The sequence below is a fragment of the Oncorhynchus masou genome, chromosome 16 (genome assembly GCF_036934945.1).
Source record: "Oncorhynchus masou masou isolate Uvic2021 chromosome 16, UVic_Omas_1.1, whole genome shotgun sequence".
NCBI lineage: Eukaryota > Metazoa > Chordata > Actinopteri > Salmoniformes > Salmonidae > Oncorhynchus > Oncorhynchus masou.
The window spans coordinates 19,364,434-19,389,916 of NC_088227.1; the positions used below are offsets into that span (position 1 = coordinate 19,364,434).

The 25,483-nt window shown below is 44.2% G+C and overlaps 1 protein-coding gene and 1 long non-coding RNA gene across 7 annotated transcripts in view; one reads left to right on the forward strand and one right to left on the reverse strand.

Moving 5' to 3' along the window:
* Window positions 1-15,198, forward strand: part of LOC135557609 (androgen-induced gene 1 protein-like) — a 63,819-nt gene extending 48,621 nt beyond the window's left edge. For both annotated transcript variants that reach the window (XM_064991048.1, XM_064991049.1), the window contains 3 exons: window positions 9,106-9,221; window positions 13,229-13,392; window positions 14,420-15,198. In XM_064991048.1, the coding sequence (XP_064847120.1) occupies window positions 9,106-9,221; window positions 13,229-13,392; window positions 14,420-14,454 (315 nt within the window). In that variant the 3' untranslated portion in view covers window positions 14,455-15,198. The remainder of the gene's footprint in view (window positions 1-9,105; window positions 9,222-13,228; window positions 13,393-14,419) is intronic.
* A 3,202-nt stretch (window positions 15,199-18,400) lies between these two features.
* LOC135557611 (uncharacterized) lies at window positions 18,401-23,534 on the reverse strand. 5 transcript variants are annotated; one of them, XR_010458233.1, is made up of 5 exons: window positions 23,088-23,534; window positions 22,676-22,793; window positions 22,269-22,325; window positions 22,106-22,180; window positions 18,401-20,630 (listed from the first exon to the last, which is right to left on the reverse strand). It is a non-coding gene; the product is annotated as an uncharacterized LOC135557611 (long non-coding RNA). The 5 variants fall into 5 exon arrangements; XR_010458236.1 differs by having other exon boundaries at window positions 18,401-22,180; window positions 23,401-23,534; XR_010458234.1 differs by having other exon boundaries at window positions 18,401-22,180; window positions 22,269-22,320.
* Window positions 23,535-25,483: the final 1,949 nt, after the last annotated feature.

The following is a 25,483-nucleotide window of genomic DNA, read 5'->3' on the forward strand; positions in this document are numbered from 1 at the left end:
TGGTGTAACTGAGTCAGGTTTGTAGGACTCCTTGCTCGCACATACTTTTTCAGTTCTGCCCACAAATTTTCTATAAGATTGAGGTCAGGGATTTCCTCCAAACATAATGATGGTCATTATGGCCAAACAGCTCTATTTGTGTTTCATCAGACCAGAGGACATTTCTACAAAAAGTATGATCTTTGTCCCCATGTGCAGTTGCAAACCATAGTCTGTCTTTTTTTATGGCGGTTTTGGAGCAGTGGCCTCTTCCTTGCTGAGCGGCCTTTCAGGTTGTGTCGATATAGGACTTGTTTTACTGTGGATATAGATACTTTTGTACCTGTTTCCTCCAGCATCTTCACAAGGTCCTTTGCTGGTATTCTGGGATTGATTTGAACTTTTCGCACCAAATTACGTTCATCTCGAGGAGACAGAACGCGTCTCCTTCCTGAGTGGAATGACGGCTACGTGGTCCCATGGTGTTTATACTTGCGTACTATTGTTTGTACAGATGAACGTGGTACCTTCAGGCGTTTGGAAATTGCTCCCAAGGATGAACCAGACGTGTGGAGGTCCACAATTTTTTTTCTGAGGTCTTGGCTGATTTCTTTTGATTTTCCCATGATGTCAAGAGGCACTTTGCAAAGAGGCAGTTTGAAGGTAGGCCTTGAAATACATCCACATGTACACGTCCAATTGACTCAAATGATGTCAATTAGTCTATCAGATGCTTCTAAAACCATCATTTTCTGGAATTTTCCAAGCTGTTTAATGGCACAGTCAACTTAGTGTATGTAAACTTCTGACCCACTGGAATTGTGATACAGTGAATTATAAGTTAAATAATTGATCTGTAAACAACTGTTGGAAAAATGACTTGTGTCACGTACAAAGTAGATATCCTAACTGACTTGCCAAAACTATAGTTTGTTAATTAACCTCTTGAAACTCACCATCCCGGATCCGGGATTGTGACTAAGCCTCAGGCTCATTAGCATAACGCAACGTTAACGATTTCTGAAAATCGCAAATAAAATTAAAATAATGCGTTTGCTCTCAAGCTTAGCCTTTTCTTAACAACACTGTCATCTCAGATTTTCAAAATATGCTTTTGAACCATAGAAATGGACTAATTTGTGTAAGAGTATGCAAAGCTAGCATAGCATTTTTGTGTAGCATGTAGCACGCAACATTTTCACAAAAGCCAGATAACCAAATAAATAAAATCATTTACCTTTGAAGAGCTTCTGATGTTTTCAATGAGGAGTCTCCCAGCCACATACCAAATGCGCAGTGTTTCCTGAAAGCGTCTGTGTGTAGGAGAAATCGTTCCGTTTTCTACATTGCGCCTGGCTACCGAAACGAACCGAAAATGCAGTCACCTACAACGTGAAACTTTTTCCGGATTAACTACATAATATCGACCGAAACATGGCAAACGTTGTTTGGAATCAATCCTCAAGGTGTTTTTTCACATATCTCTTCATTGACATGCAGTTCTTGGAAGCTTGCTTCTCTCTCTGTGCCCCATGGAAAAATACTGGCAGGTGACTTTTGCGCACCAATTTCGGCGCAGGACACCGGGCGGACACGTGGTAAATGTGGTCTCTTATGGTCAATCTTCCAACGATCTGCCTACAAATACGTCACAATGCTGCAGACACCTTGGGAAACGACAGAAAGGGCAGACTCATTCCTCTTGCGTTCACAGCCATATAAGGAGATCATGAAAGACAGAGCCTCAAAAATCCTTGTCATTTCCTGGATGCCAAGTCATCTTGGTTTTGCCTGAAGCTCACGTTAAAGGGCACGCACAGAGAAGATATTTGTATTTCTGGACACGTCAGAGTGTTTTCTTTCGAACAGTAGCAATTATATGCATAGTCGAGCATCTTTTTGTGACAAAATATCTTGTTTAAAACGGGAACGTTTTTCTTCCAAAAATGAAATAGCGCCACCATAAGTGTAAGAGGTTAACAAGACATTTGTGGAGTGGTTGAAAAACCTAAGTGTATGTAAACTTCCGGCTTCAACTGTATGCACACACACACACACACACAGACCTACACAACAGAAACACACATACACACATGCACACTCACACACTTTTACACATCATATGCTGCTGCTACCCGGTTCTTTATTTTACTCTTATTATTTAGTCAATTTGCCTTGCCTTCATGTACATATCTACCTCAAATACCTCGTACCCCTGCACATTTATCTGGTAATAGTACTCCCTGAATATAGCTCCATTCTTGTGTATATAATTGCTCTTGTGTTACTATTATATTTGTATCTTTATCTTCTGCATTGTTGGGAAGGGCTCGTCAGTAAGCATTTCACGGTAAAGTTGCATTTATTTCACACCAGTTGTATTCTGCGCATGTGACATAACATTTGATATCACAGAGGGGCCATTATAATGAGCGAGGTCCACTCTTAGCATTCTCATACACAAGATAAGATAACATGGGGTTTGTGTTTAGCCGTGCTGGGTATTTTTGGAAGAGGCCCTGTGAATGCCAGCACTATCCCAGGCTGCATGTTAGAGGGCTGAGGCAGGGAGGTGGCAGGTATCCATGGTCGACAGGTGTCCAGCTGACAGCTCCTCTCCGGGAGGGCCGTGGGCCCGCTCTAACCCAGCTCATCACCCGCTGGCCTGGCTACTGCTTCTGGAGCCACAGACACATACACAGAGTGGTGGTGAGCTGAAGGGGCCTGTAGGGGCATGAAGCTGCTCCCCGTCATCAGAGACACCTCTTCCAGTGTCGGAGGGTTAAAGAACAGCACTGCAGAAAAGATCATTGATATTTGAGTCTGCGTTTGATGTTTTTTTTTGTTTTTTTAACTTTCTAACAAGATGATGAGGGCTATGGACATCTGCAGACTCAGCAGAAATGAAGGCCTTTCTTAAAGCCGCAGCTCTGACTCGCTCCTGACTGACCTTATTTAAGTGAAAACAGAGAGGCAACTCATTGTTAAACATTTTAATGTAGTGCTCTCAGAGCCCTCCCTGCCGTGCAGATGCTTACCGTGGGGGAACATTTTGACGGGAGATTTAGCTGAAAAGAATCTGATTCTACCTTGCTGCCTGGGCCAGTTGTGTGTGAAGTGGGAGAACAGATGTGCACGGTGTCTGAGAGAGACAGATTCAGTTAGCCGGAGAGAACAAACCCAGCTTCTCCAACAAGCGAGAGAGTGAGTGAGTGAGTGAGTGAGTGAGTGGTGGTGGTGGTGGTGGTGGTGGTGGTGGTGGTGGTGGTGGTGGTGGTGGTGGTGGTGGTGGTGGTGGTGGTGGTGGTGAGTGGTGAGTGGTGAGTGAGTGAGTGAGAGAGAGAGAGAGAGAGAAAAACAGAAAGAAAGAGTGAGAGAGAGAAAAAAAAAAGAGTGTTCAATGGTATTGATTCTCTGCCAGGAAAACAATCCTTTCCCGTTTGAAGTGTTCTCTGCTCTGCTATTTCCTTCTGGTTTGCAGACTGCTGGGGGATTACTTAAAAAATATCGATAATTGCAGGTCCATTTTTCTGGACGCTAATATTTCAGGGCAGTCGGAGGCACAGGGGTGTACAATATCATGATTGAGTCGCCGGCCACATTGAGCCTGGAAAAGTTACTAGGTTAAGTTCCCCGTCCAAACCCTGTCATTAAAACGGGTGCATAGCTGGCTCACTAGCTCATCCTTGACAACTGGGAAATATTTACTCATCTCGACCCAGTGAACGATGGCCGTTTCACAGCTTGCTTTTTTTGCCCATTGTTCCCAAAGCCGGTGTAAAGCTTACTGCGTGAGTAAGTTGGTTAGAAAAACACAATTTGTTATTTTGTTCAAATTACAAACTCCTCGAGTGTGTCTCTGCTTTTGCAGTAAATTTCCAAACATCTGTGATCATGTGGCAACAGGTGAGGTGTGATACTGAACACTGGCTCCTCAACGCATAATGAGATAAAACATTAATTTCTCATCTACTACTTGCCATTTTCGGAGCAACGTGAACCCGCTCCTCTCTGCTCTTTCTATTTGTTTGTTTTTTGACATGGCCTATCCTGTTTTAGCCCTGGACCGCTTGAGTGAATTGCGCTTGTTTTGTAAGAGGGGATTTTCCACAGACAGTGCTGGCATCCAGTCTTAACCACAAGCATCTGAGAGCTCCTCAATCTGGTGGTCAGAGCGAGAGAGAGACTGCCACGTTAGATTAATATGGGGGGGCAAAAAAACAAGTCTAAAATAAAACATGATGGGGGGGGGGGTTGCTTGCTGACAGGGAAATAGGGGCTATGGGGACATGTGAGCCCTCTGTTGACTGAGAGCTGCTCAGAGTGTGGCGTGGAGCGGGAGGCCAGGCCAGGAAGGCAGGGGAGGGATGGGATGGGGGTGTAGGGAGCAGGGAGGGAGCAGTGTGGGGGGTGATGGGAGGAAAACTCGAGACCCGACCTTGGGAGGGAGTACTCTTTCTGTCACCCTATACCCTCTGGGAGCCCTCCACCAGTCCAGCAGGCATCCCATCCTGCCACAGCAAAATAACTGTCGTAAACAATCCCACAATGCCCTGATGGCAGCACACACACACATGTGGCCTGGCCTGGGAGGGAGGGGACAAGGGAGATAGCTCATGACACTATGTGCACAGGGAGAAATTACTTAAGCATGTCCGGCGTTTTTATTGGCCCTGATTAGAAAGGGAACTGAGAGCCCAGCCAATAATTCATGCTCCATATGTGACAGAGGAGGTGGAGGAGAGGGTCGCTCTCACCTCACAGTGTTAGTAACCTACTGCAGGGTAACTCAACATTGGGGGGGGGGTTAAGAAAAGCCACCGAATCCCCAGTGTTTGTGCAAACGTATGTACGCCTACGTATGTCCCCTTTGTCACTTAAAGTCATTGCCACAAAGACCACTGGAACCAGTTCATTTGTGCATGGACAGTCTGTTATGCAACTGAATCAGTCTGACACAAATGGAAAAGCCAGAGACGTTGTGGGTTTAGAAATGCTCTCTCTTATTGTCTATTTATTTGTTCTCTGGCTGTCCATTGTGTGTGGTTATGGTAATTACGATGCTTTGCATAACATACACTCAGAGGTCTTCAAAATACTCCCCCAGCGCTTGGATAGCAGTAGCAGACAACAATGAAAATAGAAGCACTAGTAGCTGAGGTCTCGCACTCCTGACCGCAGGGTGTCGAGTTCAAATCCCAACCAGGCTACAGCTGTGAATTTGACCCTAATTGCTCTGTGGGGAAACGGAGAGCCTGAGTAGCTTCCAGGGTAACTTCACTGTGGACCAGGGCATCTGCCAAGCAACATGTTCAATGGAAATCATAGACCTCTCCATTGCATGAATGGAGAAGCATTGTCAGGGAGCATGAGAGCAAAGCTCATCATGGACAAGGTTTTCATGTGGCAAGTCAAAGGAGATTACGTGTGAGCACTGGCGGGGAGGGTTGTTCTTGGATCTTGTGTCAAAACCCAGTTCCTTCACTGGCCTGAGTCTGTTGTGGGAGAACTCTTCTCAGCAGTGCTAACCAAACTCTTTCCCCTGGATCACTCCACCTAATCCTGATTGGCCCGTAGGTGATAGCCATTAGTGCTCAAGTAAAAACATACTGTAAATCTAGAGGTTATTCTTGCCTCAACTTTTTTTTTTGTCTGAAAAAGAGTGTCAATGTCTACGTTTTTTTTCTATTAGAGAAAGAGGAGATTGAGAGATTGAAAACAAGTGAGGGAAAGACAGATATATAAAACAGCGGGCAAGAGCACTTTCAGATCCAGGAGAGTAGAGTAGAGCAGTGGAAGACCTCTTCTCTGTCTCCTAACAGGGAGGACGTAATGTCTCTGAGGAGATGAGGGACTTCTTACCATCATTATTTGCACCTGCAGCAGCTGCATAGATCTGCCGAGTGTCATGGCTCACTCCCAGGCTTTAACAGCAACACGTTAGCTTTAGGTGGGCTAACGAGGTGCCTTCAACTCTCAATCTCTAGTTTCTTCCTAGCAGTCAACGGTTGGCGGTTTAGGTCACTGGAACATTGCTTGCCTAACAATCTTCCCAGAAATGTGGCTGGTTGAAAGATTTAAGGCGTATGAAATTCTATTGTTCATCTCCAAGATCAACAAGTCAGTTTGTCTTAATCTTGTTATCGTACCAACAACAAATTACAAACAGATTGTAGTTTATGTAAATGAATACAGATGTCCCCAGTTGCCTCACTAAGAAAATGGAGGTAATCTAGAAAGGTAAGTGTAACATAGATTAACTTTGAAATGTGACAAATACAGCATGTGTCCGATGGTCTGACACGGGTATATAGTTAGATAGATTATGTCATTATGGTCAAAGAGTGAAGGGGAGTGAGACAGAGAGACAGACAGAGACAGACAGAGACAGAGAGGCAGACAGAGACAGAGAGAGGCAGACAGAGACAGAGAGAGGCAGACAGAGAGAGGCAGAGAGAGAACGACAGCGACAGAGGGAGGCAGAGAGACAGACAGAGACAGACAGACAGACAGACAGACAGACAGACAGACAGACAGAGACCGAGAGAGGCAGACAGAGGCAGACAGAGGCAGACAGAGACAGAGAGAGGCAGACAGAGACAGAGAGAGGCAGACAGAGGCAGAGAGAGACAGAGAGAGGCAGACAGAGGCAGACAGAGACAGAGAGAGGCAGACAGAGGCAGAGAGAGACCGAGAGAGGCAGACAGAGGCAGACAGAGACAGAGAGAGGCAGACAGAGGCAGACAGAGACAGAGAGAGGCAGACAGAGGCAGAGAGAGACAGAGAGAGGCAGACAGAGACAGAGAGAGGCAGACAGAGGCAGAGAGAGACAGACAGAGACCGAGAGAGGCAGACAGAGGCAGACAGAGACAGACAGAGAGGCAGACAGAGGCAGACAGAGACAGACAGAGAGGCAGACAGAGGCAGAGAGAGACAGAGAGAGGCAGACAGAGACAGAGAGAGGCAGACAGAGGCAGAGAGAGACAGAGAGAGGCAGACAGAGGCAGACAGAGACAGAGAGAGGCAGACAGAGGCAGAGAGAGACAGACAGAGACCGAGAGAGGCAGACAGAGGCAGACAGAGACAGACAGAGAGGCCAGCTGTGAGGAAATACTCATCATTGTGACTGAGGTTGTAATAAGGAACAGACGGTTACAGCATTACAACCATTATGGCATGGGGATACTCACTGGGACTGTGTGTGTGTGTGTGTGTGTGTGTGTGTGTGTGTGTGTGTGTGTGTGTGTGTGTGTGTGTGTGTGTGTCGTGAGTGCAATCCAATAGAGTGATTAGAAAGCTTCATTTGTGTGACCATGACATGGTAGAATAGGTTCTGTTCTGCTGTAGTGTGGTGAGAGGCCAGTAAGATGTGTAATAAATACCACTGAATAACACTTACTAGCACATTAATGAGGAGTTGAGGGTAAAAAAAACACTGTTTCTGGGCAGAGATGCGTCAAGCCAACATGTCAGGTATTTAAATAACAGGTTAGATTGGAACATGGCTCATTTTTAGCCACTGATTAGATGGGGTGTACATTGGGTCAACTGAGGCGAGACAGGTGTGGGAGGAGACTTTTCGGTTGGCCTGAATGTAAGAAGGCTGCCATCTAGTGACGGGTGTAAGTAATACATACATGGAGAGGCCAGACAGGGTCCTCCAATGATCTTTTTATGAGATAAGCACCATTGGAGCACTGTAAGCTTTGTTTTAACGTCCCAGCATAAAGGCTGCCCACATGCCGCTGACCAAAGCACACTGAATGACATTCTCACCACATGGTTATATGGGCCGAGCCATTACCATTCACATTAACATGAAACAATTTCATTTTTGGATGAACCACATGGTAATACTGTATTATGAACCCAGGCCACTTCTAGCCCACTCAGTGGAAGTGTATGTTCAGGGAGCTGATTCATATTTCAATTAGCGCAAGAGGGAGGTCTCCACACTGTGACCCTCCACATCTCCACCAGATGGTTACCACAGCTCTAGAGAGACTGTCATTAGATGCCATTTGCAATTAGTCACATAGAACATTTCCTTCACGGCCACCCAACCTGTGCCTTTGTCGTTTTCAGTCTGTTTCTGCTTGATACCAACTTATTTGGTACGACAATGATTGAATAATTGGCTGAAGCAGAAACAGACTAGAAACAAGGTTAACTTTAGTATACTGCCCTGTACATATTAGCCTGTTACCGAGCCTGATCCTGTTACGATGTGCTTTCAAACCCAGCACTCCTATTTCTACTCAGCTGTGCGCAGACACCTAGACACGGACGCGGACACGCACAGGGGTGTAAGGTAACGGTTCTATTCCTGACAGAGCGCATTTGGTCTATAAGAACAGCAGGTGAGTCGTGAACACGTTGATTAATTCGAGCCGTTCGTCAGGGAGCTGTCGCGTTCCGCTGCTCTGTGTGTGGTAGGCGGGACAGGGTGGGTTCTACCGGGCCCAAGTGGTCTGCTGGTTCAGCTAGGTGAAATAACATGGTGAGAAATAGCAGCACGACCCGCACAGTAAATATTAAAGGGTGTTAATAGTTCATGTTGTCTGCTGTAGGCCCCGGGGCCCCCACTTCTCTGCAAACACATCTGTGCCACGCTGGACACACAGGCAGACTCTAAAAAAAGATTGTATCCTTTCAGCACGTCGGAAAACAGGTGCCACATCGCGAGCCAAAGCAAGCAAGATTACTGAACTCTTGAAAAAGTGAGGTGTGTCAGCGAGAGAACACAAGAGGGGAGCAGCAGGGATTTTAATCATAAGACACTCAACTCTGGAGAGCAGAGCACGTCATCTGTTTAATGTCTCCCACACATGGCTCTATAAAAAAAACTGCATTACCCTCTTATGACCCTGCACTCCGTGTCCCAGACTGACAGAGCTTCTAGACTCCCACTGTTTACATGAGCCCATCTACAGTATGTCTGCCTGAGTACCCCATCATAACATCTCTCTCTCTCTCTCTCTCAAAGCCATTCTGCGTGTTACTAATGTGTCATGTCTCTATCGTTGTCACTGAGCCTGAGGTGAGACAGGCGGCGTGTCGCTTATAGTAGCTAGCTGTCTGTACGTGGCTAACGAGAGTTCTTTCTCTCTGTGTTCTCTGCTCCAGCACACCACCGTCCTCCCCTTCATCATCATTGAGATGAGGACCACGCACCACCAGTATCCCAGCAGGCCTTGTGGACTGATAGCTGTGTGCAGCTTCGCTGTGGGATATGTCCTATGGTAAGAGCCCCCTTTTCTTCCCACAATGGTAGGCTGAACTCTTTTTTGTTGTTGTTGATAAGAGACCATAAGATGTTATTGTCCGTTTCCACTTAACTTTGGTTTTTAAATACAAGAACATACTGTACAGAACAGAGAAACATCACTTTATAAACACTGCATAGTGAAGACCAGCAGGCCCGCCCCTCCCCAGTGAGCATGTTATCAGGTTAGCTGGCTACCTCTCCTCTCCAGGCCCATGGCTCTGGCAGCTAGCTCCACTTCAACACCTGTTTCTCATGGCTCTGTCCCTCCACACCCTCATGATGGATGGCCCTCTCCCAGCATAATGACACAGTCTCTCGCAAATCTCCTGCAGATAAAAATGCCTCTAACCTTCCTCTATCAGTCAGGAAAGAGAGAAAGCGAGAGAGAGAGAGAGAGAGAGAAAGAGAGAGAGATCTGTCTCTGGTCTGGGAGAGAGGCCTGCCTTGTGACAAAACATTCTACTGAACCAGAGAACCAGACCCTAATCCTGACACGGCACGGCAGATGTAATGCTCACGGAAGAGGGAAAAACAGGAGAGGCGGCGAGCTGGAGGAGCCCTCTACTGCAGCAGCCCTCTACTGCAGCGAACCAGGGCCGACAGCATGGAGAAAGGGTTTCCAGAATCACCTGAAATGTAGGAGTCCCACTAGAAGTGTCAAGGCCCCCACCTCTCTCTGTATTAATCCCTGGCTAAAATGAAGAGGATTATATCCCCACACGTCTCACAGGGTCAGAGAATCTGTCTCGCTTCCCTCAGCAGGAGAGGGAAAAGTGCTGGAGCTGGGTAAATCCATAGTCTGCCTTACATGGGGATTACCCAGCCATGGAGTTACAGAGAGAGGGGGGGAGGGAGAGAGAGGAGGAGGGAGTGAAAGAGGGATAGAGAAAGATGTCAAGCCTAAAGTAGGGCGAGTTATGCTTAGGTGGCAGACGATCTGATCTGTGTACAGTTTTGTTAGTCTGTCAGACACCATCAATAATACAGACACAGGTAGGCTCAATAATTAGGATTTTCTCAAATCAGGAAACTGAGGAAATGCTATGTTACTAAAAGGAACATTGGGATTTTCCCCTGAATCCATGGAGTCAGTCGGAAAAAATATATATTGTTGCTTACGAAAGAAGCATACAGTACATCATAAATGAGGGGAGAGGTCAACGGATGTAACTGTTAGATGAACAACCTTGTTTGTCCCCACATGTGCAAACGGAGGACCTAATATTCCCATTCAATTAATTGCCCAATTGTTGAATTCAGCTAATTGAAGCATTTACATAATTTACCATATTACTCACAGCTTCTCCGCGTGGTCTAAAGTAGTCTAATCACTTGATATTAGTGAGATCACCTGTATTGTGGAGCAGCCTAGGGCCAGGGTAAGGGCCAGTCCAGTCTCACCCTGAGTGATAGCTTGGGAATCAGTGAGCGAAGGAGAGGCTGTGAGTGGACCAGCTGACACACTACTGTCACCTGTCACTAATGTGCCCTTGTCCAGTACTGTATGCTCTCTCTCTGAGACCTCCCCTGGCAGTTTCTCTCTCTCTCTCTCTCTCTCTCTCTCTCTCTCTGAGACCTCCCCTGGCAGTTTCTCTCTCTCTGAGACCTCCCCTGGCAGTTTCTCTCTCTCTCTCTCTGAGACCTCCCCTGGCAGTTTCTCTCTCTCTCTCTCTCTGAGACCTCCCGTGGCAGTTTCTCTCTCTCTGAGACCTCCCCTGGCAGTTTCTCTCTCTCTCTCTCTGAGACCTCCCGTGGCAGTTTCTCTCTCTCTGAGACCTCCCCTGGCAGTTTCTTTCTCTCTGAGACCTCCCCTGGCAGTTTCTCTCTCTCTCTCTCTCTGAGACCTCCCCTGGCAGTTTCTCTCTCTCTCTCTCTCTGAGACCTCCCCTGGCAGTTTCTCTCTCTCTCTCTCTCTGAGACCTCCCCTGGCAGTTTCTCTCTCTCTCTCTCTCTCTCTCTCTCTGAGACCTCCCCTGGCAGTTTCTCTCTCTCTCTCTCTCTCTCTGAGACCTCCCCTGGCAGTTTCTCTCTCTCTCTCTCTCTCTCTCTCTCTCTCTCTCTCTGAGACCTCCCCTGGCAGTTTCTCTCTCTCTCTCTGAGACCTCCCGTGGCAGTTTCTCTCTCTCTGAGACCTACCCTGGCAGTTTCTCTCTCTCTCTCTCTCTGAGACCTCCCCTGGCAGTTTCTCTCTCTCTCTGAGACCTCCCGTGGCAGTTTCTCTCTCTCTCTCTCTCTCTCTCTCTCTGAGACCTCCCCTGGCAGTTTCTTTCTCTCTGAGACCTCCCCTGGCAGTTTCTCTCTCTCTCTCTCTGAGACCTCCCCTGGCAGTTTCTCTCTCTCTCTCTCTCTCTCTGAGACCTCCCCTGGCAGTTTCTCTCTCTCTCTCTGAGACCTCCCGTGGCAGTTTCTCTCTCTCTGAGACCTACCCTGGCAGTTTCTCTCTCTCTCTCTCTCTCTCTCTCTCTCTCTCTGAGACCTCCCCTGGCAGTTTCTCTCTCTCTCTGAGACCTCCCGTGGCAGTTTCTCTCTCTCTCTCTCTCTCTCTCTCTGAGACCTCCCCTGGCAGTTTCTCCCTCTCTCAATGAAATGTCGATTTAAGTAGCTTTATTGCAAGTGGAATAGATAAAACAAAAGTGAAATGAACAAAAAATATACAGTAAACATTACACTCTTTCGCTCTCCCTGAGATCTCCCCTGGAAGTCTCTCTCTCTCCCTGAGATCTCCCCTGGAAGTCAGTCAGTCAGACTCCCTCTCTCCCTCCCTCCCTCCCTGAGATCTCCCCTGGCAGTCTCTCTCTCTCCCCCTGAGATCTCCCCTGGAAGTCTCTCTCTCTCGGAAGTGTTTCTCGCTCTCTCAATTAAATGTCAATTTAAGTGGCTTTATTCAAAGTGAAATAGATAATAAACAAAAGTGAAAAACAAAAAATGTACAGTAAATATTACACTCTCTCCCTGAGACATCCCCTGGCTGGCAGTCTCTCTCTCTCTCTCTCCACAGATGGTACTTCCAATGTCCTCTGCTACTGTTATGTATCAGTAGCACTTTATGTTCAAAAGTGTACAATGAGTATACCAAACATTAGGAACACCTTCCTAATATTGAGTTGCACCACGACCACCTGGATTCACCTGGTCAGTCTGTCATGGAAAGAGCAGATGTCCTTAATGTTTTGTATACTCAGTGTATGTTACATTCATTTCAGTGATTCAGCATAATTTAGGGCCGGTATGTTTTTAGAATCATCATCTCACTATAAAAAAAATGAGTCTCTGGATTCCTACAGAAGGACAGCTGTCTGTCTCACACTCCTAACTTTATGAAAAGGAAGTGGCTGGATACTATAGTAGGCAGACAGACAAAGGGACATGGAGAGTGGGTGTACTACAGCTACAAAGGATCTCCACTTTGGCCATCTTTGAGACTCTATTGCATACACACAATAACATACACACTATACACATGGATTTTGTAGTGTAGATATGCGGTAGTGGTGGAGTAGGGGCCTGAGGGCACACAGTGTGTTGTGGAAATTGTGAATGTAATGTAATATTTTTTAAATTGTATAACTGCCTTCATTTTGCTGGACCCCAGGAAGACAGCAGCTAATGGGGATCCATAGTAAATACAAATACAGACAAGTGGGTATAATTGAGCAATAAGGTGTGGCTAAGGGCTGTTCTTATGCACAACGCAACACGGAGTGCCTGGATACAGCCATTAGCCGTGGTATATTGGCCATATCCCACAAACCCCCGAGGTGCCTTATTGCTATTATAAACTGGTTACCAACATAATTAGAACACTAAACAAGCCATTTTTGGTCATACCCGTGGTATACTGTCTGATATACCACAGCTTTCAACACAACCAGCATTCAAGGCTCAAACCACCCGGTTTATAATATAAACAAACTCTCTACTCTCTTTCCTTATATATCTCTGTCCTCTATCATCTCACCCCTACCTCCCTCACTCTGTCAGGATGTGCTGGGTACATCATGTCACCGGCGTGTGGGTCTACCCCCTGTTGGAGCAGATCAGTCCCCTGGCAAAGGTGGCCTTCTTCTCCTGCCTCACTGTCCTGATTAACATCTACTACGTCCTGGGAGAGGTCCTCAACAGCTACATCTGGGACGGCTCCAAATGTAAGCCCTCAGCACGTCTGGCAGCTGCTCCCTCTGTGTGTGTGTGTGTGTGTGTGTGTGTGTTCCACAGTGTGGAGCGGGATAGCACGCTAAGGGCCTCTACTAGCATGAATCCTTGTGGTTTCAGAGCCTCTAGTGGTGCTCTCAATCACACACCAGCACTCACCCATGAGTGCAAACGAGTTCAAAAATGTGTACACACACTAACACACACACACGCAAACACAAGTACACCGTTGAGCTTACACACATACACACATACACATTCCTGTACCTATTTGCATTTAAAGTGCGGGCTGGGAGGTCCGTGGGAGGAGAGCTATCTGCAGCGCTACAGATGGGATAGGAGAGAAGAGTCGAAAAGCAGACTGACTGCAGCTAGCAGACAAATCCCTCCATCCCTCCTCCTCCCACCTGTTTAACACTGACCCACAAATCAACACTACCCTTCTGTTTCCTCTCACACCCTTCCACGTCCTACAATCTGCTCACTCCTCCTGCATCTCTCTTTCCTGTCTAATTCATCTTCACCCCTCCCGTTTCCTCTTCTCCTTTTGTTCCTTCTCCTCCGCCCGTTCTCTCCTCACTCCCTTTTGTTTGTTAGTCCCTTCTTCCTCTCCTCTCCTCTTTCATCCTCCTTTCTTTCCAATCCCCCCTCTCCTGTCCCTGGTCTAGTCCTGCTGTGATTTAATTCATTTCTCTCTCCCACAGCTCCTTCCCTCAGAGCTCAAATTCCCATCTCACCGCTCCAACATAACCTCAATATACCCAAATGGGACATTTAATGATAGCTACAGTATATGAGGCCAATTGGTCTGCTATGAATGTTCAATTTGGCATTTCATTTTGGATGGAGTGACAACAGAGTCGTATTAGAAATGATAGTCTCTGAAAACGTACAAACTCTTTAGTATTCCTGTTCTTTGTCTTACACAACTTCATATTCTCCCCCTCAACACCACTGATTCAAGTTATGCATGATTAAACAAGAGAAAACCTTGCATTGATATTCATCTCTGTCTTCCAGGTGTTATAGACACAGACAAGGCTAAAGCTGACTGAAGGCCATTGCGGAGTAGGAACACTGCGTTGTGGGTCGCTGCAAAGACAGGCCCAATCCCAACCCGGACAGCATAATAACAACCTCTATGTAAATAAATGATTTAAAAAATATATGGGAATATGATCCGATTTTTTTTCTCTTTTGAAAATAACCTTTTGGGCTTTTAAAGTGCTGAATCCTCCTCTTGAAGTTGTTGGACTGTAGCTAAGACCTGAGATGCCTGTTTCCTGTCAATGACAAAGGTGGGATATGAATTCACCACTTTGTTATGGACTAGGAGGTATTACGATGACATTACATTTACTCACGTATTGGTATTTACTATTTAATCATCCTGTTTATCCATCTCTACGACTCAAGTCTTATCTGAACACCGAGTATACTGCATTAAATGGAATGAACTTATTGCTATGGGTGTGATATTAATCTTAAGATGCTTAGGCACTCTGGCAGAGTTAGCAAAAGCCATGTATCAGATTTAGCTTTCTCTTCTTTCTCTCCCTTTTCACTGGAGAGCTTTCTAGCGAGGGCATCTCGCCTACAGAGTGGCATGAATGACAGTCTTTTCCTGGTTGTGTAGTGTCTAACAGCTGTACCATAGAATGTTATTTTCTAGGACAGCCAGACTTGTGAGCTCCACTGTTCAAAATGACCCTTTCTTGTTTTTATGTTTTTGTAAAAAGGGATGACAGCGTTTGATTCTTGAAGTGTGTATGGTCTTTCAATAAAAAGGTGTTAAGTTATTTCGAGCGAGTCAGATGTGTCGCGCGTGTGTGTGTGTGTGTCAGTCTGAGTCTCACTGCAGCTCTTCTCTTCAATTAAAAAGAAAAATCACCACACTTGTGATTTAATGTTTGGCCTATATTTTCTCTGGCATTTCTGTCGGTCTTCTTTAGACACAGACTCTGCCCTAACATAACAATTCCTTTGTGCAGTGCTGGACAAGCTCTTAACGAGAAACACACATTCCAGCCCATAAGAAAATGGGTTATAGCTCGACAGACTAAATAACCAGAAGCTCAATACAAAAGAAATGTATCTATAATATGCCTTTTCATTCACATCACAGCTATTCCAAGGCGCTAGTAACTCTGGGACACAGACCTCAGAAGGTCTCATGAAATAATATGTTAGCCTATAAATGAAAGTATACCACAGTAGCATAATAGATAAATGGGATAAATTCTTTATGAGTGGCTGTAAGTTTGTTTTGACAGTGATATGATCTCAGCTGCTATTTATCATTTTTAAACAGGCTGTCATTGTATTACAACCCTATAAAATGTTTTCAACGTAGAGCCAAAACTGCAAAACACAACCAGTGTACTATCCTGCATCTCCTCTCTAGCTATCCCCACTTCTTCAAAACAAAACCTCTAAAAGTTTGCAACCAGCCAGCTCCCGTAATAGTAGCCGTCAGCTCAATTATATGGAAAAATTAAACCCTTCTCATCCATGTGCAAACACAGTCTTTGTAGTGAAACAGAAATAGGTGCTCTTGACAACTGTGGTTTTTCATCCTGATAGATAATGACATCTTTGCCGGGTAAGTTGTTTGTATACATTTTTGTCATGGTGTAGTGTGTACACCGTTGCAGGCTCTCTGTCAGCTTGATAACGAGAGAACGACACTTCATAGTCTTCTCATTAACACTGCCGGTCCCCCATGTGGAGGTGACAAATTGAATGCATTTTGAAGGATTTTTTGCTGGCATACATTAGCATAGTAATTGGGAAGTAAACTGTGTTTGGTAAGCAGGAGAAGCTTGAGCCACATTGCAAGGCTTAGTCACAGCCAATCAAAAGTATGATAACTACAAACTTGCAGGCGGAAATGCCAGAGTCTGAGCACAAATAACATTACCGCTCAACGCGTACTGACATTAGTGGAAGTAAAAGCAGTTTAAATGCAGCCTTTCTGTTCTCCAGGCCCCAGTGGGTGGAAAATCATAGAGTGACACCAAGCAGCTCATTCAGCGGGCACAAGATGGAGGCCCAAATATAGCCCTGCATAGTGGCTCCAAGCACTCACTGTGGTGGCACTCAACCCCTGCACCCTACAGGCACAGAAAATACAGATCCTTTGGCAAGGTGTGTGTGTGTGTGTGTGTGTGTGTGTGTTTCTCTGCCGGGTGTGTGGGGGCAGGCGGCTGAGTATGTGTACTGTGCCAGTCTTAGGCAGGGATCCTGAGTGGTTCTTTGGCCGTAGCAGCAGAGCTCTACATGAGTGACCTTCAGGGGGGGTTGTATGGTCAGAATGTAGCGAAGGGCATGACATCTCTCATCTAACACGCCACTACTGCAAGCATCAAACATTTAAAACCTCTATGTGGGAATGAACCATAACACACAAAACCAGAGGGAACTGGAGAGAGGTTATTATTACGTGATTAAGATCAATAACACGACAGCATGTAAGGGCCTAATCACTGTTTGTAGAAAAAAAACTCTCAAAGACAAATTATCTAAAAACCTGAGGGATGGAGCTAGAGAAAAGAAAGCACTCTCAAATTCATACACGGTGACTCGGTCAATAACAAAGTGGTCATATGAAGCAGATGCTAAGCTACAGGTCTGTTTTGCTAGTACAGACTGGAATATGTTGAGGAGTACACCACCTCAGTCACTGGCTTCATCAATAAGTGCATCGATGACATCGTCCCCACAGTGACTGTACGTGCATACCCAAACCAGAAGCCATGGATTACAGGCAACATTCGCACTGAGCTAAAGGGTAGAGCTTCTGCTTACAAGGAGCGGGACTCTAACCCGGAAGCTAATAAGAAATCATGCTATGCCCTCTGACAAACCATCAAACAGTCAAAGCGTCAATACAGGACTAAGATCGAATCGTACTACACCGGCTCCGAAGCTCGTTGGATGTGGCAGGGCTTGCAAACTAGTAGACTGCAAAGGGAAGCACAGCCGAGAACTGCCCAGTGACACGAGCCTACCAGACGAGCTAAATTACTTCTATGCTCGCTTCGAGGCAAGTAACACTGAAACATGCATGAGAGCATCAGCTGTTCCGGACGACTGTGTGATTACGCTCTCCGCAGCCGATGTGAGTAAGACCTTTAAACAGGTGAACATTCACAAGACTGCAGGGCCAGACGGATTACCAGGACGTGTACCCCGAGCATGCGCTGACCAACTGGCAAGTGTCTTCATTTACATTTTCAACCTCTCCCCATCATAGCCACATCTCTCAAGAAAAAGATTAAAGCACAGAAACTGCTGAAATTACAGGACACACTAAGAAACTTAAAACGATCTCATAGTCAATACAAAGTCACTCTTATATTACGAGAGATTCAAAAGGTGAAACAGGAAATTGACCAGATTTATAGAGAAGAAGTAGAGAGAAAGCTTAGGTTCCTGAAACAACGATATTATGAAGCTCAAAGGCAACCAAATTACTAGCATGGAGACTCAGGAAACAACAAGCACAGAATATCATTTTCAAAATAAAAGACCCCAAAACAAAAAAGATCACATGCAAATTAGATGAAATACAGAATGCATTTGCATCATATTACACAAATCTGTACAAGCAACCAGAGAAGGCAGATGCACAGACAATAGAGAATTTGTTGAACTCACTTGATCTCCCCTCATTTGGGACAGAGCAAAATGATAGACTAGAAATAACTACTGAAGAAATTAATAAAGCAACATCTCAACAAAAAGTCAACAAGTCTCCAGGCACTGATGGCTTCCCTTCAGAATGGTTCAAGACCTTCAGAGAACAACTAACACCTCTACTTAAGGCCTGTATTAACTGGACTCTGAGGGAGGGGGTCTCCCACCGTCATGGAGAGAGGCCATCATATCTGTAATCCCAAAAGAGGGTAAAGATAAGAAGGAATGCAGTTTATATAGACCTATCGCAATTCTTAACACAGATTATAAACTATATGCATCAATAATAGCCAACAGAACGGAGAACATAATCCCAGAATTTATTGACGGAGATCAAACTGGTTTCATACAAAATAGGCAGACACAGGACAATATAAGGAGAACACTACATGTCATGGACCACATTACTCAGAATAAGACATGTGCAATATTAATCAGCCTAGATGCAGAAAAGGCATTTGATTCAGTGGGATGGGATTACCTATTCCAAATTATGGAAAGAATTGGTCTCAAAGAAGTGATACAGTGCATCAAAACACTGTATTCATGTCTGACCGCTAGAATAAAGATAAATGGACATTTGACACGAACAATCAAATTAGAGCGAGGGGCAAGAAAAGGCTGTAATCTTTCACCCACGCTCTTCTCCTTGTACCTCGAACCATTAGCACAGGCAATAAGACAGGACCCAACCTTAGAGGGAATAACAATAAGAGGCAGTGAACACAAGATATGCATGTATGCTGATGACGTTCTGTTATTCCTTAAAGACCCAGGCTCAAGTGTACCAAGACTGATGGATGTTTTACAAACATTTGGAACATATTCAGGGTATGTGCTTTACATACACAAGACCCAAAACCTAGTATATAATTATACCCCACAGGAAGAGCAGGTATAACTTCCACTGGACCTCTTTAACCATTAAATATATTGGAGCATAACTACCAAAGATACACCCAAACTTTATTGCATGAATTACGATCACATCAACAAGAAAATATACAGTGCCTTGCGAAAGTATTCGGCCCCCTTGAACTTTGCGAGAATCTGTGGAAAGAACTGAAAACTGCTGTTCACAAATGCTCTCCATCCAACCTCACTGAGCTCGAGCTGTTTTGCAAGGAGGAATGGGGAAAAAATTCAGTCTCTCGATGTGCAAAACTGATAGAGACATACCCCAAGCGACTTACAGCTGTAATCGCAGCAAAAGGTGGCGCTACAAAGTATTAACTTAAGGGGGCTGAATAATTTTGCACGCCCAATTTTTCAGTTTTTGATTTGTTAAAAAAGTTTGAAATATCCAATAAATGTCGTTCCACTTCATGATTGTGTCCCACTTGTTGTTGATTCTTCACAAAGAAATACAGTTTTATATCTTTATGTTTGAAGCCTGTGAAATGTGGCAAAAGGTCGCAAAGTTCAAGGGGGCCGAATACTTTCGCAAGGCACTGTATGATGACCTATAGGTGGAATTCACTTCCCTTAGATCTTAGTAGTAGAATTGAAACAATCAAAATAAACATCCTGCCAAGGTTACTGTATTTGTTCCAATCACTGCCCATACAAATCCCACCTAAACAGTTTAGGGAATGGGATAAACGGATATCAAGGTTTATCTGGAACAGTAAGAGACCAAGAATTAGATATACAACATTACAATTACCAAACAACTGTGGGGGTATGGCCTTACCAAACCTACAAGATTATTATGTGTCAGCCCAATTGAGACCTCTGGTGTGTTTGTGCAATTCAGAATACGAATCCAAATGGAAAGACATTGAAACTACTTTGACAGAGATTCCCAAAACTGACTGAATGGGTAATAAGGACATGGTAATAGAAAAATACAATAGACAAAATCAGTGGATAAATTTCTCTCTGAAGACATGATTTAGGGTAGTTAAGCAAAATAATTTAGACAGAGAGATCAAACTGCTGAGTTGGCCCGCATACGACCTCAGCTTCATCCCGGCAACTCAGGACAGCAGATTTAAACAATGGACGCAGAAAGGCATCACATCATTCAGTATAATTATAAGGAATGGGGACCGAGATAACTTCCAGAAGTAAAGAACATGGCTTGGATAAACAAGATTTTTACAGATACCTACAAGTCCAACACTATTTCTTAAGGGAGATAAAAGTGACTGACCCTCGAGCACCTCAAATTAATCCAAGTATTCACTAATGCATACAACTTGGGGAGTAACAAAAAAACATTTACAAATCTCTACTTGGGTATTCAATCACCAAAGAAACATTCTACAAACTATATTAAAAAGAAATGGGAGGAGGAACTTGACATTGAAATAACTGATGAAACATGGTTGAACATATTAGAGACTCAACATAGCTCCACCAACTCAAGGTCATGGAGATAATTATGTTGGAAGAATGTTATATGTTTCTTCATAACACCTAAACTGAAATCCAAACAGACTGGTTCCCTACACCCTTCTTGGAGAGAATGTGGGCTATCAAGGGTGGATCACTCTCATATCTTCTGGTCCTGCTCCGCAATCAAAACTTACTGGGGAGAAATAAGATCGAACATTGGAAAAATAATGGGATTTGACATCGAACAAACATTAATTTCTTTGTACTTGGGTGAAATACCTGATAACTTACACAATAGAGAAAAGTACCTCTTGAAGGCAGCCAGTAAAAAGGCTTTCACTAGGAAATGGCTAGAAAAAGACCCTCCCACAGTGACACAATGGATAGACATTGTAAAATAAATACACCACATGGAGCGTATGACCTTTGCTTTAAGAACTCTACAGGAGAGAGGTCAATACTGGGAAAAATGTGTTTCGTACTTGAAAAAGGTCTAATTCAAAGATGTCAATGTAACTAATATGATGATGAAGATATGACGTGCACTGTAACTGCCAGATCTTTTTTGTTGTTCGTTTATTTTACATTATTTGTACTTTCTTTGTGTTCCTACAATAAAATCAGAGTATATGGAGGTATATATTTTTAAAGCTCATCACTAAGCAAAGGACCCTGGGACTAAACACCTCCCTCTGCAACTGGATCCTGGACTTCCTGACAGGCCACCCCCAGGTGGTAAGGGTAGGTAACAACACATCCGCCACCCTGATCCTCAACACGGGGGCCCCTCAGAAGTGTGTGCTTAGTCCCCTCCTGTACTCCCTGTTCACTCATGACTGCACGGCCAGGCACAACACCATCATTACCTTTGCCAATGACACAACAGTGGCAGGCCTGATCACCAACAATGATAAGACAGCATATAGGGATGAATCTGGGTTTGGCGAATGCCAGGTGAACATGTCGTTCCCCAATGCATAGTGCCAACTATAAAGTTTGGTGGAGGAGGAATGGTCTGGGGCTAGGCCCTAGTTCCAGTGAAGGGAAATCTTAACGCTACAGCATACAATGACATTCTAGACGATTCTGTGCTTCCAAATTTGTGGTAACAGTTTGGGGAAGGCCCTGTCCTGTTAACAGCATAACAATGACCGTGTGCACAAAGCGAGGTCCATACACAAATGGTTTATCGAAATCGGTGTGGAGGAACTTGACTGGCCTGCACAGAGCCCTGACCTCACCACCATCGAACACCTTTGGGATGAATTGGAACGCTGACTGCGAGCCAGGCCTAATCGCCCAACATCAGTAGGCGAACTCACTCATGCTCTTGTGTCTGAATGGAAGTCCCCACAGAAATGTTTCAACATCTAGCCTTCCCAGAAGAGTAGAGGCTGTTATAGCAGCAAGGCACTTTACAGGCCATGGATAGTGTCCACTGTCCATTCAAACTATGCTCTAAGGGTATAAAACACTGTCAATAATATGAAAATAAAATTGAGTGCTGATGCAAAAGGCTGAGCGAATAAGTGAAAAGATGAAAAAGTACATTTGATTTCTTTGTCAGACAAACAAATCCATAGGACCCATGGTTGTGTTCCAAGTCTGTTTCAGGAGAACCCTTTGTTAGCTACTCCCTTTGCCTTATGTTCGTTCTCTGCTCCTCACCTCATTACTTAACGAATATTGCCCCCTGCTGGATAGCACCAGTATCTCACTCCTTCCTTGTCTTGGGCTTGGGGGCTGAAAGAGAATGGGAAAAATAGCAGGCCTACTGTAAGTGGAAATACTTAAGATACACATGTTACAAGACAACAGTAGCAGGTCTTACCATTTGGCTTCTCCTGTTTATAAAAAGGTCTTCAGCATTTCCACTGCTTCTTCTGCTCTGAAACATGAGAAACACTGAAAATTAAGGAGTATATATATGAATAAAGTATATGAATGATCCTATTCAACTATTCAAATCAAGGCTGCTGCATTAATGAGGATGTATTTGAACACGGGATGCATTTCTACCAAAATGCTGTAAACACTATAGACTGTACTTTTAATGATGACCCAGTGTGGGGTAGATCAGCAGAATTATGTCTAGAACAGATCCACAGTCACCAAACCTGCCATTATAACACCCATACACCATCTGTTTCACTGTTAAAGTAAAACAGATAATGACCTATACTCACACATGTACTATAGAGGAATTCTCAAGGTAATAACCCTCAAAAGGGAACATACACCAATGCTATGGTAAACCGCAATGGGTAAACTCAAGTTTACTGGTTGATGAGGTCAAGGATACTGATCAGGCGAAGAGCTCCTGCACACCTGGCACCTGATGCGTGGCTCCAGTCACCTAGAGGGGTGGCAGGGTAGCCTAGTGGTTAGAGCGTTGGACTAGTAACCAAAAGGTTGCAAGTTCAAATCCCCAAGCTGACAAGGTACAAATCTGTCATTCTGCCCCCGAACAGGCAGTTAACCCACCGTTCCTAGGCCGTCATTGAAAATAAGAATTTGTTCTTAACTGACTTGCCTAGTTAAATAAAGGTAACTAAAAAAGAGCAGGGTTTCCCAAACTCGCATCTATGTCAAGACAAAAAAAAACAATGATTGCAAAGTTAAACAAACCATTATCCAAAGCTTATTTTACCTATAAAGGAGGTGGAGATTATTCAAAGCAGATCATTACAAGTAGTTTGTTGTTTTTGTTGTAATCATTTACTGGTGAGACTGTCCTGCCTTTAGTCGTCACTGTTTCGTTCCTTTTGTTTTAATTCCTCATAGTGAAAACGCAAAAGAAAATGTTTTTTTTGTTTCTCTAAAGTTAACGCTAAATATGAGGAACGAAACAGCTACCACAAACGGCGCAATGTCCTGCCCCTATGCCTATGTCAAACTTAGCATGTCAAAGACTCTGTAAGTCGAAGACACATGGCTGAAAGTATTTTCTAGAAACGACATACTTTTCCACATTCTCTATCCCCATGTTAGATGTACAGTCTGAGAAACTACATCAATTAGAAGATGCCACAAACACACACGAACTACCAGAATGCTCAAGCGACAGACAGCCTTATAACACCATCGCTGCCTGGAACAATTTCATGGCGCTTGGGTGCATTGTGGGGGAAGATAATATTGGACGGACCACTCAGTAATTTACAGATGATCGCAGAAACACCGATGAATCGTTGTCGCTTTGCTTAGTGTTCTGCTTCACACATGCATGTTTGACAGCGAGCAGCTAGCCAGCCATCTAGCCAGGGAGAGGCTATACCAAAGACAGTGCATTATGAAGATCCCTGGGCACACTTGTAGGCGACGTCGGCTAGCAAAACTCATACGTAGAAGCACGTTATCGGGTCGTCTTTCGTCGAACTGCGCATATGCAGGTCGTCAACTCAGAGGCACTCTTTCTGTATAAAGTTGTTTTTTGACGAAAATGAAAACGTGTCCGTTTGTGACTCACAGGGTTGGAGTCATAAACAAGTTCAACTACATAATACATTGGCTCGAATCTAAATTGTTCCTTTAGATTTCGAGAAAATTAATGAATAAGTAAGATCCTATCTTTGGCTATACGGACACACATGGTGCCCAAATTGATGACGTATGTAAGTATATCGCGCAGCTGAGAGTCAGGTGTGGAATTTTGTATAATTTCATTACAACAAATTGTGATGTTAAGCCTACCCTACCAAATTAAAAAGCATTCAGTGGCTACCTTCAACCTATAATACATTTAAGTAGTTTGACATTTTCTAAGCAAAAGAAAATGTTTTTCAGCCATCCCAACACTGCCAGTATTTGAAAGTAACACCTACATTCCTTTGTACATACATGTCTCTGAATTTGTGCTTACTGGACATGTTCAAATTTGACCTCAATTATAACCAATAGAAAAAGTCTGAGGGCTGAAAAACGGGTGGGGGTCCACCACCACTCACAGAGGCTGAAGAGATGGCCCTCAGTCAAAACAGTGGGTGACCTATTGATGAAGGTATCTTTGGAGGAAGCTCATTAACTGATTTAGTGCTTCATACTAAATACATTAATTATTGCTTAGACTGATACCTGTAATTCTGTGGCATTCTTCTTTGAGTCTTGTGAGTCTGTGACTTGGGAACGCCACAAAAGGAAACGTTTCAGTGCAAGAGTCACATTTCTGACGGCCCAACAGACGGTTGCCTTGGAAATATGCTCAGCATCACCAATGTTATATAGAAAACTCCCGTTGGCAAAAAAGCAAAGTGCAACAAATTAATTTATTCCGAACTGAGAGCATGTGCACAATGTGTCATATGAACGATATGAGGGCTGAGAATATTGTTCAGATGAAAGATCGATTGAACATTTCTGTTTTTCTGCACAAACATAATCAGGGAATGATAAAACATCCAAGCAGGGCATGATCACCCTCTCCCAACTGAGATTTCTGTGGAGTATTTGTGCTTCAATTTCAACTGGCTCTTCAAGAAAAGGACACGCCATGTCTGACACCTTAAGACTGCAGGCTTCAGCTAAAGAGGAGGAGAAACTCGGGGCTAGTTGAAAACCTGCCAGCGAGCAGGTTAGCTCCACGGAGTATGTTGCCATAGTAACTGACTCAGAGTTAAACTGAACTGGCTTTGTGAAACCGAAATCCCAGACTTTCCTTCAACTCTTGAGTCAAATAACTATTGAGTTTTCACAAAACCCGCTTTCTGAAACAGGGCCCTGACCCTCAGAACATACCTGCAATTAACCCTGTTGACTCATCAGTAGGAAAGACTTGTTTTTGTTTTAGTCCATTCAACAACAATAGAGCTATACGAGCCTCGTTTCAACAGGAAACTTACTGGAATAGCTTATTGATAATATCTGTTGGAGAAAAAGTTTGGATGTTGCCACATAACTACTTAACACAATTAAGGAAGTTTCTTCTTAAATTATTCATAAATATTATCCTGCCAACCACTATATGAAGAAGTAAAAGTTCAAAATTGTAAGCTTTTGTAATGACCAAGCAGAAGCATTTGCATTATTTTTGTCATTGTAGAATTTGTG